Raw genomic sequence first — 14,244 nt, 5'->3', positions numbered from 1 at the left:
GTCCCTTTAAATATGAATCGGGGTTACGTGTGTTTTTTGTTCCCTCTTACCAAAAGATCCTTTTTGTTCCATCTGCTTGCCTCCTGAATCCCCAAAAAACAATGGCCATTTTATTCCACATACGACATTCGTATCTATCAGCATCATTTCGTGTCCATCTTGCCTTCCTAACCACAGTTCACATGACGGGCTTTCGCCACTGCAACATCAAGCTGCTGTAAATGCTAAACACAAACGTAGGCAATCCATCCCTCTGCCAACCACTCTTTCCATGTTCCATTGTGTCGTTACATTGTAAAACAACATTCTTGTCCCATAGCTGGCCAAGCGCTTTTTAACGAGCAATCAGCCTGTTTGGCATCACAACAGCCGATCTGTATTTGAAGGGTCATAGCATGTTTGCAATGAGCCCACAAAGGTGGGGTTACGCTCGTTACCTTTGCCACCGCAGGTGGACTGAGGTTATGTTTTCGCCCGTCTGTCTGTAAGCAGGACATGTCAAAACGTTATGGACATATTCGTGGACTAAATTTGGTGAACAGATTGGGTGTGACGAGGACGAATTCATTACGTTTTGGTGAAGCCAAGATCCAGATCCTGGAATTTTTTGAACGATTCTTCATTATTGAGAGAAAACGGCCAAAAACGATATATAGCACAATATTTTAAAAAAGGTTTTTGTGTGTGGCTGTGATGGATGTGTTGAGCGATGGAGAAAGAAGAGGGATAGCTTCGGAAATAGGGTTTGCGAATGATTAGGTGGTGAAGTCAGGCAGAGGAGGAATTTTAGGATGTATTGCTTGTGTGGCAGGAAAGTTTGAAAAGTGGAGATGAAGGATAAATATGGGGAAAACAGAGGTCATGGCAAGCAAGAGAGAGAGAGAGAGAGGGAAGAGAGGATATAGATATTACTAAGGGATGGGGATAATTCATGTACTTTGGAGGAGGTGGTGGTTACAGTGAGGGTTTGTATGAGAGAGAGGAGAGAAAGATGAAGGTAGAGTAAGTGTAAGAAGCTGAGGTGGTCGATGATCAAAACCTCTTGAAGGGCTGAGATAAATATTTACAAAGTGGTAATAAAAATGGTTATCTTGGAGGGACATGGAGGCTCGTGTGTAGAGAACATTGTACTTTACGGTACTTCTACATATAGACGGTCCCCTGTGCCAGTGCGCATGCGCAGCCTGAGCCGGAGCCAGAGATGTTGTGGGCGTTTCAACCTGTTCAATACTTGTTTGATTATTGTCGTTCCACGCTAATAAAGTGGTCGAACAAATTGAACTGTTCTTATTTAGTGTGTTGATTAAAGAAGAAGTGATTCCTGCAGCTAATGGAGATGCCGATTCTGAGAGGGTCGAGGAACTTCAGGAGGAATACGAATGATATCAGGAGGTGGTGAAGAAGAAGATTTATTCGATCTGGTCAGATTTATTTGATCTGGTCAGAAGAAGAAGATTTATTCGATCTGGGAAGAAGAAGAAGAAGAAAAGAAGAAGAGGAGGAAGATTTATTTGATCTGGGAAGAAGATGAAGAAGAAGAAGAAGATTTATTCGATCTGGGAAGAAGAAGAAGATTTATTCGATCTGGGAAGAAGAAGAAGAAGAAGAAGAAGAAGAAGAGGAAGATTTATTCGATGTGGGAAGAAGAAGAAGATTTATTCGATCTGGGTAGAAGAAGAAGAAGATGAAGATGTTTTATTCAATTTGGGAAGAAGAAGAAGATGAATTGGGGCTCGAGGAGTGTGGAGAGGAAAACATCGTCGGGCCGACTCCACAAGGTGGGATTCATTGGGAATATCAAAATGGTACTTGTACGTAGTACATAGATACACTGTGAACGATGTGTTCAAGTCCAATGGATTATATAAATAAAAACGTTGCGTTCATGGATCGTCTACAAATCAAAGGGAAATATTTAATTAATAAAGTACCTGCAGCTTCTGTGGAGAATGTTCTGAGGTAAATTAATCTCCCGCCCACGTGGAACTTCTTTTCATTGATCAACCTCCGTGAGTACGTCATAAATAGATATCCCCTGCAAGAGAGAAACCCGTACCTGGTCCCTGGTCCGTCCCGTCCTCTCCAACATGAAGGTTGTGAACGTCCAAGATCCTGAACCCGGAGATCCCAGCGACCACTCCCGGACCTCCTCCGTAAGCTCCATCACAGCCCGACTTTGTGGCGGAGGAGCTCGAATCGTGGGCGCAGCTCGAGGGGTCTCGGTGCATGACCATCGGCTCGAGGAAACCTCACGTTCGGTTTCACGTCTCGCTCTCGCCGATTCTCTGACACGAACTAATAATGCCGATATCTTTGAGTCTCCGAACCACGTGTATCGATCCCCGGAATTACAAACCGAGTTTAACGTTCCTGTGATTGACGGGAATCACTCGAATTAAGGTGAAACCCACGATTCTTGTTTTACACGTTCACGTTAACTTGAGGAACATAATTATCTGTCTGATGAGGAGAAAGTTAAAGGGAGAATGGACAACATTAGCTTACACGATACACACAGAGATGGACAAGGAATACGAGAATCATCCACACACAAGTACAATAAGCCCATCCCCACTCACCCCAATTACTCAGTCCACGAACACCCTGTACGACCGTAACCCCGCCAACACCACAAATCCGATCACACTTGACAGAGAGAGAGAGAATGTGTGTGGGATTTTTCATGATTGAAAGACATGTTCCAAGTGTTTGACCAGTTTGTGATTTTTGTCAAGGTCTGAGAGGGAAGAGGCTGCTGCTGAGGAGAGGAGAGGGAAATGATGATCATCATCATTTCAGACTCATCTCTGGGGAACCTGAATGGTGTTCTGTGAATTTCCATCACCGTAACAATATGTACATATATATAGGTATGTATATGTGTATATATATATATATATATATATATATATATATATATATATATATATATATATATATATATATATATATTGGGTGGTCGCGAGAGTACCCTTATTGTCGGGGTGTGTGTGTGTGTGTGTGTGTGTGTGTGTGTGTGTGTGTGTGTGTGTGACGTGAGGCTCCACAGCACAAACCAGCAAACCGATTTCGATGAAACTTGGCGAACAGGTGCCATATGAGCTGGGAGTGTGCGCGTTTGAGTTTCGTTGCTCAGCAATCACCCGTTGCTATGCAGCGGCCGAAAAACCGCGTTTTCAGAAGCCAAACGGTATTCAATACTTGTCCTACAGTTTTGAATGTGGAGAAACGAGACTTCGGAATTAAACACTTCGAGATATTTAGAAAATGTTACTCGAGCCGATTTTTTTTATTTAGGTTTTATTTTTCAAATGGTAGTCCTTCAAAAATAGGGTGTCTATTTACCATCATTTTTTTGTCTGTTTGTTTGTATGTAATGGACAGCTCTGGAGGCCAGAGGAGTCAACCGATTTTGATGAAACTTGACAGGTAGGTTCATAGCAGGATCTAGTTCTATGCTTTTGAGCACCGTTGCTATGGACACCACCGTTGCCTAGCAACGGGACTTTGAAATTTTAGAAAAATCCTAAAAAAATAATTTTTTCGAAAATCAAAAATGGGCTTCCAGGCTTTTATGCCCACTATAATAAACCTCTTTGTTAAAAATTTTCAGCCCGATCCATCAAAAACTGTATGACTAGTATGCAATTATGTCTCGCCTACCGGCTCGTGCGTGTGTGTGTGTGTGTGTGTGTGTGTGTGTGTGTGTGTGTGTGTGTGTGTGTGTGTGTGTGTGTGTGTGTGTGTGTGTGTGTGTGTGTGTGTGTATATGTATTGTTAGGCCTGGTGTTGGCGTAGTGGTTCGGGTAGCGGATTGGGATCCAAAAGGGCCTGAGTTCAAGCCTCGTTGGCCGCTTGCATTAATACACACCAGGAGGTTGACTCAGCCTGTCATCCTTCCGAGGTCGACAAATTGAGTACCAGTGTACTGGGCCCAGTGTATGCCCCGGTTAGAATAGGTGTACCATATTCCTGTGTCGTAAGAGGCGACCAAGGTTGCGTCAGGAAGGGCATCCGGCGTAAAACCTGTGCCACAGCGGATGATCCGCTGTGGCGACCCCTAATGGGAGCAGCCGAAAGAAGAAGAAGAAGAAGAAGATATATATTGTTATGGAAATGGCCCTCGGTGGGCTACTAAATATAGGATTAGCTCAGATCCCCCATTAAATGCATGTTTCGCTCGGCTTTTCGGTAAAATGGACGTTACATGTGTGCCGTGAGGTGTAAGAGGCTATTTATTGTTTGTGCAGTGGTGGTGGAGAGAGCTCCTTCTTCTTCCTTCCATTCTCCGGACGATAGGCCCCGCCCAGTCGGCTGAGGGGGAGTGACCTGGAGAGGGAGGTGGAGCTAAGGGGAGGAGCCAGTGGCTTCGAAGCGAGTGAATGAAGAAGAGACAGTGGTGATTCTGCCGGGAGAGAAACTGGACTTGGGCGTGCTGGGTCTGCCTTCTGTGGCCTGGAGAAGCGAGCCAGGGCCGAAGTAAAGGCAGGGAAAGGACTGCAGGAGGTCCGTCTGCCCTTGGCAGTGAACGAAGACCTCTTGGAGTGGTTCAGTTTTGGGAGAAGTACAAAAACGGCAGTCGGTTTTGAGGCCACGAGCGCCGAATGGAAAAAGGAAAGTGAGTGGTGCGATCGGCAGGGAGAGGACCTGGCTGCTGTTTGAGTCTGGAGTTGGCTTCGAGCGGAGGTCATTGACAGATTCAACCTGCGGCTAACGACGGAGCCTCTGACTGTCCCGACTCACCTCACGGCTCGACGACGTTTTGGAATCCCATGGACCCAGCCTGCTGGAGCTTGGCACCCCGATTTGGCCTTGTCTGGTGAACAGGCCAGGGCTGGACTTGTATGCTGGACCTTGTGAGAAACCAGCTGAAACCCATCGTCAATCTAACGGTCTTGTGCCATCGACCTTACGTGGGGTCAGAGTGCGCGGAGAACGCGTGCGGTGCGACAAAGAAAGGTGAGCGCCATCTTGCCACACGACGTGTTCGAGCTGGGGGCTCGAATCCGTGGACATCGGCTTGTTACGAGCGACATTTGTGCTTTTGACACTTTCCTCTCATCCATGAAACATCACCAAGTACTCTGTCTTGTCTGCCTGCTGTCTGTCTGTCTTGTCTGCATGTTGTTTAAGGTATATCTCGGTAGGGACCCCCTCGAAACCCGTAGTTCCCTAGTTAAGAACGGGCTATAGATTAATTAAAACATTGTCGTGAATGTTTTGCTTGTGTTATGTTCCCCAATAAATCTGGTTGATTCGGATGAAGTTGCCGCTATGGATCAATTTGTGTCGCGTCGAGGAACAATCCGTTCGATTGGCATATAAAACCAAAATGGTTACAGACTGGCAGAAAATGCTCGGCATCTGACCAAACCAGTCTGTAACCGGGGTCTATCTGCCCAACTGGTAAGGTCCAGGATTACGTTGGAATCTCGATTGAAGACGCGTGACCCGAGGCCTGTGCCGAGCCAGCCGGCGTTATAAACCCCAGAGACGGCGGTGGTGAGGGTGGCGCCAAGAGTCGGGTGAGAATCCCGCCACCCCAGATCCGCAACAATATATATACTGTATATGTATATGTGTATATCTTCCTCTTCTTCTTTTGGCTGCTCCCATTCAGGGTCGCCACAGCAGATCATCCGTTATGATCCGTATACTGATTTGGCATAGGTTTTACGCCGGATGCCTTTCCTGACGCAACCCTGGTCGCCTCTTACGACACAGGGATAAGGATTTGGTTTCGCCATGATTCCAGGTTGCCCTACACCCTCTCAGAGCGCGGCCCAGTGCAGAGCTCCCGTCCTCAAGCGATCCTCCAAACCAAGCCTCCGAGTAGCCGGATAACAGGCGAACGCCACTACGACCGGTATTTATATGTGCATATATATATATATATATATATATATATATATATATATATATATATATATATATATATATATATATATATATATATATATATATATATATATATATATATATATATATATATATATATATATATATATATATAGTCAAAAGCCTGGTGTTGGCACAGTGGTTGGAGCAGTGGCTTGGGACCCAAAAGGCCCTGAGTTCAAGCCCCGTTGGGACACTGAATTAATATATGTATGAATGTATATTGTATATATGTAGAAATATATATATATATATATATATATATATATATATATATATATATATATATATATATATATATATATATATATATATATATATATATATATATATATATATATATATATATATATATATATATATCAAGTTGAAAACACCAGGGGGTTGACTCAGCCTGCCATTCTTCCGAGGTCGGCGAAATGAGTACCAGTTGTACTGGGCCCGGTGTATGCCCCGGTTAGAATAGGTGTACCATATCCCTGTGTGTCGTAAGAGGCGACCAGGGTTGCGTCAGGAAGGGCATCCGGCGTAAAAACCTATGCCAAATCATTATGCGGACAACAAAACGAATTTCCATACCGGATCGGTCGAGGCCCGGGTTACCAACGACCGCCACCGGTACCGGTGGTCAGCAGGGTACCAGTGGAAATTGTGCTACTGCTGGGCGAAGGAGGAGAAGGAGACGGGGAAGGAGAGTCCGGAGGCAGTGGGAGAGGGGGAAGGGTAGAAATGTGCAGGTGAGAGTTGGAACTCTGAATGTTGGGACGATGACTGGCAAAGGGCGAGAGTTGGCTGATATGATGGAGAGAAGAAAGGTGGACATACTGTGTATACAAGAGACCAAGTGGATGGGGAGTAAGGCTAGGAGCATTGGAAGTGGTTTCAAACTGTTCTACCATGGTGTGGATGGGAGGAGAAATGGTGTCGGGGTAATCCTGAAGGAAGATTATGTCAAGAGGTTATTGGAGGTGAGGAGAGTGTCTGACCGAGTGATGAGTGTGAAGTTGGAAATTGAAGGGGTGATGATGAATGTCATCAGTGCATATGCCCCACATATGGGGTGTGAGATGGAGTATAAAGAAGATTTCTGGAGTGAGTTAGATGAAGTGGTGGAGAGTGTATCCAAGGATGAAAGAGTGGTGATTGGAGCAGATTTCAATGGGCATGTTGGGGAAGGGAATAAAGAGGATGTTGACGTGATGGGTAGGTACGGTCTCAACAAGAGAAATGTGGAAGGGAAAATGGTGGTAGAGTTTGCAAAAAGAATGGAAATGGCAGTGGTAAATACGTATTTCAAGAAGAAGGAGGAACACAGGGTGACATACAAGAGTGGAGGAAAGTGCACACAGGTGGATTACATCTTAAGCAGGAGATGCAACCTGAAAGAGATTAGTGACTGTAAGGTGGTGGCAGGGGAGAGTGTAGCTCGACAGCATCGATTGGTGGTCTGTAGGATGACTTTAGAGGTGAGGTTGAGGAAGAGAGTGAGGGCTGAACCAATGACCAGATGGTGGAAGCTGAAGGAGGAAGACTGTTGTGCGAAATTCAGGGAGGAGGTGAGACAAGTGTTGGATGGTGGTAAAGATGGGTGGGATGATTGGGCAACGACAGCAGAAGTTGTGAGGGAGATAGCTAGGAAGGTACTTGGTGTGACATCTGGACAGAGAAAGGAAGATAAGGAGACTTGGTGGTGGAATGAGGAAGTACAGGAAAGTATAAGGAAGAAGGGGTTGGCGAAAAAGAAGTGGGATAGTCAGAGAGATGAACACAGTTGGCAGGAGTACAAGGAGTGGCGGCGAAAGGCAAAAAGAGAGGTGGCAAAGGCCAAGGAAAAGGCATATGACGAGCTGTATGAGAAGTTGGATACAAAAGAAGGGGAAAAGGATTTTCTGCCGATTGGCAAGACAGAGGGACCGAGCTGGGAAGGATGTACTGCAGGTTCGGGTGATAAAGGACGCAAATGGGAATGTGCTGACGAGTGAGGAGAGTGTGTTGAGAAGGTGGATGGAGTACTTTGAGGAGCTGATGAATGAAGAAAATGAGAGAGCGAGAAGGTTGGAAGAGGTGGAGATAGTGAATCTGGAAGTGGGATGGATCAGTAAGGATGAAGTGAGGAATGCTATGAAAAAGATGAAAAGTGGAAAGGCGGTTGGCCCAGATGGTATACCAGTGGAGGCATGGAAGTGCTGAGGAGAGATGGCAGTGGGGTTGTTAACCATATTGTTTAATAAAGTTTTGGAAAGTGAGAGGATGCCGGAGGAGTGGAGATTAAGTGTACTGGTTCCGATTTTCAAGAATAAGGGTGATGTGCAGAGCTCTGGAAATTACAGAGGGATAAAGTTGTTAAGCCACACCATGAAGTTGTGGGAAAGAGTAGTGGAAGCTAGGTTGAGAGGAGAGGTGATGATTTGTGAGCAGCAATATGGGTTTATGCCAGGAAAGAGCACCAGTGATGCAATGTTTGCTTTGAGAATGTTGATGGAGAAGTATAGGGAAGGCCAGAAGGAGTTACATTGTGTGTTTGTGGATTTCGAGAAAGCTTATGATAGGGTGCCAAGAGAGGAGTTGTGGCATTGTATGAGGAAGTCGGGAGTGGTGGAGAAGTATGTGAGGATCGTGCGGGATATGTATGAGGACAGTGTGACAGCGGTGAGGTGTGCGGTAGGAATGACGGACCGGTTTAAGGTAAAAGTGGGATTGCACCAAGGATCGACTCTGAGCCCTTTCCTGTTTGCAATGGTGATGGATAGGTTGACGGACGAGATCAGACTGGAGTCCCCATGGACTATGATGTTCGCGGATGACATCATGATCTGTAGGGAGAGTAGGGAGCAGGCTGAGGCGAGCCTCGAGAGGTGGAGGTACGTACTGGAGAGAAGGGGAATGATAGTCAGTCCGAGTAAGACGGAGTACATGTGCGTAAATGAGAGGGAGGGTGGTGGTATGGTGCGGTTGCAAGGAGTTGAGGTGGGGAACGTGGATGGGTTTAAATACTTGGGATCAACTGTCCAAAGTAACGGAGGGTGTGTGAGAGAAGTGAAAAAGAGAGTGCAGGCAGGATGGAGTGGGTGGAGAAGAGTTGCAGGAGTGATTTGTGACAGAAGGGTAGCTGCAAGAGTGAAGGGGAAAGTATATAAGATGGTAGTGAGACCAACTATGTTGTATGGTTTGGAGGAGGTGGCACTAACAAAAAGACAGGAAGCGGTGTTGGAGGTGGCAGAGTTAAAGATGCTGCGATTCTCGTTGGGAGTGACGAGGATGGACAGGATAAGGAATGAGTATATTAGAGGGACAGCGCAGGTAGGACGGTTTGGAGACAAAGTGAGAGAGGCGAGATTGAGATGGTTTGGACATGTGCACAGGAGGGAAGCGGAGTATATCGGGAGAAGGATGTTGATGATGGAGCCGCCAGGCAGGAGGAGAAGAGGAAGGCCAAATAAGAGGTTCATGGATACGGTGAGGGCGGACATGCGGGTGGTTGGAGTGTCAATGGAAGATGTGGAGGATAGAGCGAAATGGAGACGGTTGTATCCGCTGTGGCGACCCCTAACGGGAGCGAGCCGAAAGAAGAAGAAGAAGAAGAAATATATATATATATATATATATATATATATATATATATATATATATATATATATATATATATATATATATATATATATATATATATATATATATATGGTCAATTGTCACGAAACTGCGCCTATTCGGGTCCAGAGGACATCTGCACCAAATTAATATACGGCTATAATTATAAGTTTCTGTGGTCTTACAGAAAACATGTTGAGGGATCCATGGGACAATTTGGGCACCTTAACTCCGAAAATTTGAATTTTCACAACGCTTTTAAATTATGTGTGGTGACTGCTTGTAACCATGAGTATGCATCTAATTAATCACACTAAGAAGCAGTTACTTCTGTGTAATATATAACTGACCTATTATATACCAGTTTTTATCTCTATACATTAAGTATGTGCTTGCGATTCAGTAATAAATGTGACTGAGAAACGATTTTGTTTAAAAGTAGAACATAATTGCATTTTGTGTAATTAAAAATCAATTTGTTTTTATAAACATGACCTTATATCAGTTCTTACCATTACCGGGGCAGTTCAGTGTTCATAAATAAATAAATACATCTTAGGCTATCTGGAAGAGTCTGGGTGGTCAAGTAAGGTATGACTTGTGCACACAGGACATCAATATTTAAAGTTGGAGAGATATATTAATGCATATTCATGGTTTCATTTATATTTATTGGTTCACGAAAAATATTTTCACGAAAAAAATAAGTGACCACTATATTCATTATTGTTGTGCGTCTGTCTGTCTGTCTGTCTGTCGGTCCCGAGCATAGCGCCGTGGGTTTTGATCCGATCCTGATAAAATTTTGGTGGGAGGTTTACATCATGATCTAGTTGTGTTTTCCTGAGAATGGGCGAGGTGCGCCCATTATTGGCGGAGCCACGCCCAAAAAGTGTTTTTAGGGGTAGCCGATTTCAATTTGCATCTTCTCCTAGGGGGTTTGTCGAATCTGACAGGGGTTTCGGTATTTGGTTAGCCCAATGGCACCTGCATAGCCCCACGGAGCTCGATTTTTCATTTTCATCCCAAGGTCAAGGTCACAAGGTCACGAACTTAGAATATTGCGAATTTTGACATAAAAAATTATCTTCTCCGAGGGGTTTGTCGAATCTGGCTGGGGTTTCGGTATTTGGTTAGCCCAATGGCACCTGCATAGCCCCACAGAGCTCGATTTTTCATTTTCGTGCCAAGGTCAAGGTCACAAGGTCACGAACAAAACATGTGTTTTTAGGGGGTAGCCGATTTCAATTTGCATCTTCTCCTCGGGGGTTTGTCGAATCTGACAGGGGTTTCGGTATTTGGTTAGCCCAATGGCACCTGCATAGCCCCACGGAGCTAGATTTTTCATTTTTGTCCCAAGGTCAAGGTCACAAGGTCACGAACTTAGAAAATTTCAAATTTTGACATAAAAATCATACGACCGCCCAAACTTTGAGAGCTAGGATGACAATATTTTTTTTGCATAATCTTGAGGTCATTCCCCACCTAAAGTCTTGAAACCATTTTTCTCTATCTCGAACACCTTGCCCGTGGCGCCCCCTTCAAGTTTGTTTTTACGCTGATTTCATCAAAGTATGGATAATCCGAGTGCGAAATGCCATATAGCCTATATGACGTTATATTGTTCTTGGAATGTTCCAGAGGAAGTTTTGCACCAAAGGTCATAATCCTTGACCTTTGACCTTTAAAGTTTACAAAGGTCAAATTTTCAAAGTTGTGGGAATCGAACCGGGTTTTCGACCTTCTTCGACGAACTAACTCCAATAAGCTATAGCACGTATCCTGTTTCCTTATTTTAATGTCCACAACATTGTTTTGTGACCTTTAAAGGTTATGCAAAGGTCAAATGTTTAAAGTTGTTGAACGAAACCGGGTTTTCGACATTTTGCAGCAAATAACCTGTCACTCGTACCACATCATGTTGATCATTTTTATAACTTGGTCAAACATTATCACATTGTTTTAGAAGTGAAGGATGAGACAATCTACATCGTCAAATATCGCTCGTGAACCATCGTCATCTTCAGACTTGTATCGGTTATTTTATCTGTAAAATAGAGTAATTTAGAATTGAGAATACTGATCCACCATAACATATTACAAGGTATTTATATGCTTATCCAACACTCTATCCTCTCGACTAAGAAGGTGTATGTGGCAAATTAGTAAACAACATTTTTTCATTACTACATTAAGGCAAACTCATGGTTTAAAATTTAATGATAAATGATAAATAAATTTAATGATGGCTTCATCTGAATATCCTGATCCGACATATCTATCAGGACTTCAGGTGAATGGGGCAGCACCTTTATTGCTTCAACCATCAATGCCTTATTGGCATGGTCTTGGCACAGGCATTGCCTCCTCTGGGTATATTTGATCAGAGTGATGTTCTTTGGGCGGGCATGACAAAATACTCATCGAGACATGTTGATTTCAGGGTTCTGTGCACAGAATTTCTAGTGGAGGTTTGCCAGTGTGTCAGTGAGAGCAAATCTCCCACGTCCCTGAATATGGTATTTCTTTGATGGCAAGTCATAGCTATTTTCCGGATGCTTAAAAAACTCAATGACCATTGTGTGCTGGGACCGAGAAATGGAGGACCTCATGGAGCTTGCTTTCCTTATTTTAAAGATGTAGTCCTTTGACAGTTCTACCATGTGGCCAAGGGTTTTCAAGTGACCTCTAGATGCTGTCTTCTCATGGAAGAGCACCTTCTTTACACTGGTCGGTGCCTTTCTGACGCGAGATACAGTCTCTGTTAATGGAAGCAATGCTTGTATCCGGTCAACCCTAGGTGTTACATCAATTGAAGTCAATAACTGCTTTGCTGCATGTTTGGGTGATGGTATCTCTTGGGGAGGTGGGGTCTCTGTTGAGTACATCCTCCTGAGAGCTAACCTGAGGGATTTCACTTCTTTTTCCTTCTCCTTGAGTGCCCTATTCAGTCTCCTCACCTTTGGCATTTTGCTAAAGGGCATCTTCACAATCATGCTGAAAACATAACAAAAACGGTGTCAATGACTTTACAATGTTTAAGACTAAAACTATTTAACAATGGCAAGATGGTAAAAAAGAAGGATAATTAGCAAGGCTATAATAAGAGAGGTAAAAATATACCTTGAAGTTGATGGTTCTGGCTCACTCACAGCTGTCATTGTTTGGCGCCTCAGCCTTGGCACTCTGAGCGTGGCCGGATCTGTATGTTCACCTGCCAGTCTCGCAGAATGTCTCATACTGGCTGCATCTTTTTTTTCTCTGCAGCTGCCTTTTCCTCTGTGTAAATAACAAAATGTAAGTAAATGGGTGTAATGTTTCAGTTGGCAGAAACAAGAGAGTTCACATAATTTAGGAGGAATTCATGGCACTGCCCGGGACTGATTCTGACTGAATTTGATGATTGCACAGAACATGCTATGAACATTCATAATATAAATTCCATATTTATTCCAGTTATAATAATATTTATGGACACATTATTAAAATTAGTTTGTATCATTCTTTTTTCTTTTATACCATTTCTAAATATAAAGAACTTACCTCTTTTACGCTTACGCCATGCCTTCAGGTTTGCAGCTTTTAGGGCTTTCCTTGCTGGTGAGTACTGCACAGGACCTGCTGCTGTCCGTTCCTGTCTAGCTTTTTCAGCCCGCTTAGCCTTGTACTCTGGGTCTTTGGAATGTTCAACCCGCCAGTGCTGGGACCGGAGTCTGTCCTTCTCCTTCTCAGCAGCTGACTTAATACGCTTTTTCTTTAACATAGTCTGCAATGTAAGAGGTTTTAGTAATAATATGTGACTGATATAATTTGTGACACCATAGAATGCATTAAACCATGAATATGCAACAGTTCCTCACTGCCTGTATATTTAGAATATAAAATATGGCATTACCATACAGTATAAAGTTTATCATTCCTTTCAGTAGTTGTACCAATAGACCTAGTACAGAGGTAATAATCTGTCAGAGTTTTGATACCTTCAATGGGTGAAGCCCTGAATATGCATGAAACCATGCATATGTATTTTTCCTAAGCCAGTTTAAATAGGGAATACACATTAAACTTGCCATATTATCACTCACAGCAGTAACTACATACCAACTCTTGGAAACAATCAGCATATCTTACACTAACACATATATAAACTACTTGAGTAATGACTAATAGGTTCTTTACATTTTGTTGTTTTCACATGATTTCATATGAATGGTAGAAAATGTAAGAAAGAATGAGCACTTACGATTATCTGCAGTTCCACTTTGTTGCTGTCAGTTGTTGATATTTCACAGTAATGTATTACTGAGATTCACACTAGATGGCACCACTGTATCTTCAACTGTCTTATGCATACTCATGGTTTCAGCATATCCATGGTTTCAGGTTAGGCAGAAATTGCAATAAGGGTGATGGGTGATGCATTCAAAGATTTGGAATTAAGCATATATTAAGGGTGATGTATTACCCTTATGGTAACTTAATATCTCTTACTAATGTTTTAATCCCTGGACACAGTGAATAATCAAAAGGCATACTCGTGGCTTCAGGAGAAACTGCCCCAAATCAGGTTTATCTCACAATTTATTTTATTTTCAAGTATTTCTATTCAAAACATGGTTTATGCAAATTGCCTTAACTATTTTGCAAAGTTTCCTGTGATAGAACTGTTTTATAGGTATATTCTATGTAGGATTAGTGTACAGAAAAGAGTGCATACTCATGGTTTCACATAAATTCCCCATCATAAAAATGTTTGCC

At 43.3% G+C, this 14,244-nt stretch overlaps 2 protein-coding genes and 1 long non-coding RNA gene across 9 annotated transcripts in view; 1 reads left to right on the top strand and 2 right to left on the bottom strand.

Moving 5' to 3' along the window:
• LOC147010018 (uncharacterized) overlaps positions 1-2,829 on the bottom strand; it is a 144,695-nt gene extending 141,866 nt beyond the window's left edge. For 5 of the 7 annotated variants that reach the window (XM_085860995.1, XM_085860993.1, XM_085860999.1 and 2 more), the window contains exon 1: positions 2,057-2,544. In XM_085860995.1, coding sequence (XP_085717121.1) covers positions 2,057-2,234 — 178 coding nt within the window. In that variant the 5' untranslated portion in view covers positions 2,235-2,544. The other 2 variants (XM_085860996.1, XM_085860997.1) reach the window with 2 other exon arrangements.
• The window catches only part of LOC147010017 (uncharacterized), a 23,585-nt gene continuing 11,012 nt past the window's right edge, over positions 1,672-14,244 (top strand). The window contains exon 1 of the long non-coding RNA XR_015052720.1: positions 1,672-1,778. This is a non-coding gene — a long non-coding RNA (uncharacterized LOC147010017). The remainder of the gene's footprint in view (positions 1,779-14,244) is intronic.
• Positions 11,608-14,244, bottom strand: part of LOC147010016 (uncharacterized) — a 49,021-nt gene continuing 46,384 nt past the window's right edge. Inside the window, exons 5-7 of the mRNA XM_085861036.1 lie at positions 13,030-13,252; positions 12,610-12,765; positions 11,608-12,483 (exon numbers count right to left, since the gene is read on the bottom strand). Of these exons, the coding sequence (XP_085717162.1) occupies positions 12,722-12,765; positions 13,030-13,252 (267 nt within the window). The 3' untranslated portion in view covers positions 11,608-12,483; positions 12,610-12,721. The remainder of the gene's footprint in view (positions 12,484-12,609; positions 12,766-13,029; positions 13,253-14,244) is intronic.

Source organism: Eptatretus burgeri, chromosome 17 (genome assembly GCF_056783735.1).
Source record: "Eptatretus burgeri isolate ZD-2024b chromosome 17, Ebu_testis_v1, whole genome shotgun sequence".
NCBI classification, from domain to species: Eukaryota; Metazoa; Chordata; class Myxini; order Myxiniformes; family Myxinidae; genus Eptatretus; species Eptatretus burgeri.
This window is presented reverse-complemented; position numbering and strand designations above follow the sequence as displayed.